Source organism: Pteropus vampyrus, unplaced genomic scaffold, assembly GCF_000151845.1.
Source record: "Pteropus vampyrus isolate Shadow unplaced genomic scaffold, Pvam_2.0 Scaffold279, whole genome shotgun sequence".
NCBI classification, from domain to species: domain Eukaryota; kingdom Metazoa; phylum Chordata; class Mammalia; order Chiroptera; family Pteropodidae; genus Pteropus; species Pteropus vampyrus.
The window spans coordinates 797,883-799,874 of record NW_011889060.1 but is presented as its reverse complement, the minus strand read 5'-3'; the positions used below and the strand labels follow the sequence as shown (position 1 = coordinate 799,874).

At 38.9% G+C, this 1,992-nt stretch overlaps 2 protein-coding genes across 5 annotated transcripts in view; both read right to left on the bottom strand.

Annotated features, from left to right (window-relative positions):
- LGALS8 (galectin 8) overlaps positions 1 to 1,721 on the bottom strand; it is a 26,017-nt gene extending 24,296 nt beyond the window's left edge. For all 4 annotated transcript variants that reach the window (XM_011375901.1, XM_011375904.1, XM_011375902.1 and 1 more), the window contains exon 1: positions 1,572 to 1,721. In XM_011375901.1, coding sequence (XP_011374203.1) covers positions 1,572 to 1,613 — 42 coding nt within the window. In that variant the 5' untranslated portion in view covers positions 1,614 to 1,721. The remainder of the gene's footprint in view (positions 1 to 1,571) is intronic.
- ACTN2 (actinin alpha 2) overlaps positions 1 to 1,992 on the bottom strand; it is a 389,901-nt gene that overhangs the window by 178,256 nt on the left and 209,653 nt on the right. The window lies entirely within an intron of this gene.

Below are 1,992 nucleotides of genomic sequence, written 5' to 3'. Positions count from 1 at the left end.
TGAACTAGTCGGTGAAACATATTAAATATGAAAAAAGAAACAGGCCAGATATACAATTACTTTATCTTTTCCAAGAAGAGCTAATATAGACAGAATCTGTCGATCACCAATGTAACCAAAACTTTAAAAACACTAATAAAAATAAAAAGGTGGCAGTTCTGTCTTCACAATGCTTAATAAAGAACAGAAACTCAATAAACACTTCCCCATTGTTTAAACTGATCACTAACAAAATGACCATAATGCAAGAAAATAGTTTAAGGCTAGCCTGCACGATATCCTAATTAACTTAAAATATCTAAGTTATTTGTAGCATTACTGCTCCAAGCCCCTTTCAATCAGAAATGGACATCTACTGATTTTTGTTTCAACTCTACAGTTTAGGGTGCTAACCCCAGAAGTTATAGGAATCGGCACTACGCTGGTGTCAAGATATGCAGGGATCTTGACCTAGAAAAATTATTTTCTAAATAACTTCAAATCTTCGTCTTGCGCATGAAACGGGTAAACTGGACAGTGCGGCACAAACGCCCGGTCCCCCTCCTGGCTTGAGCCATGACTACAGTTGCCCTCGGCAGGCAGCCTAGATAGATTTTTTTTTAATCTCTGCAGAAAGTCAGGCTACAACCTTGAGATGTTTTTAACTCTAAGAGGCACAAAATTATTTTAAATGTCTCTGACTTCAAATTCAGTAAGTCTTCCTTTTTAAACCTGTTGCTACTGAAGGCTATTTCCTCTGAAACTGAGTTAGCGCGACATGGTGGTCATACCTTATTCTTGCGCAACGTTAAAACTTAGGGAAAAAGGAGTTACGGCTACAAAATAAATAACGAAAACACCGAACCCACTTATGCCAATGAGGCCGGTCTGCAGCCTTGCTTCGAGGACGCTCACATCCCTGTTGCCCAGGAGTCTCCAAAGGTGTTTACCAAAAAAGCAGCGACTCTACCTCAGACCTAAACTCAGGATTCAGCTCCAGGAAGGCAGAAAGTACATTGCCATAAAACAGACACAATTTCGTTACTTCCCAGGACGTACACTGAAATTTCCAGCAATTACAGTCATTCAGGGGCTCCTGAGGCTGGAACGAGACCCTTCATTTTTCTCATTCTCCGTCTCATTAATTTTTGATGTTTCCTGCTCTGGCACCGAGCGGTATTTGAAGGGCAAAGGGAAAAACTGACACATGAACAGGTCTAATCAAAAAAGAAAATTAAAAACTCGTAGAGTAAGAAATACATTTTCCTTTTAAAATTCTGTCTTACGATTATCTGTACCTACCTACCACCACCAAAGCTGGCGGTCGCTCCACTGTCCTCATGTTCTCTGTTCTCAACACTTCTCATCCCTTTGTACTGTGACTGTGACCTGGTCTTCCACTAGACTGAGCTCCAAGGGCTGGATCTGTTTTTTAGGCAGCACCCACCACAACCCCTATTACACACTGGGTGCTTTACATATGTTTACTGAATTTCCTTCTTACACCCCCACCCCAACAATAAATCACTATCCAACTGGATTTGCTCTCAGTCCTGCCACAGGTAAAAAGTGATCTCACAGGAGTCAGTTACCGGGTTATAGGTGACATTCTGTAGGTTGTTTAAGGACATCATCTTTCTTTTCAACCTTATTGTTGATCGGGGTCCTTCTTCTGTGTACGATCTAAGATTTTAAGCAAGTTTCATTTAAAGGCTTCCCAGATTGAAACTGAGGCACTTGCCCTGTGTAAAATCAAAACAGAGGGAAAGAAAATGCATCATTTTTCTTCATAACTATTTTAAATTTTAAATTATAAACTATTTTACTGATATTTACCAAATAACAGATGCTATTACAATCCAAGATCTGACCCCAATTCTTACCTCGTGTACTTACTACTAAATAATTTGGGATCAGTGCAGGAAATATTGATTTAAAAATTACAACAGTAGAAAATTTCCAACATGGAACTTATTATTAAAAACATTAAAATAAAATATTAGCAAATACTCT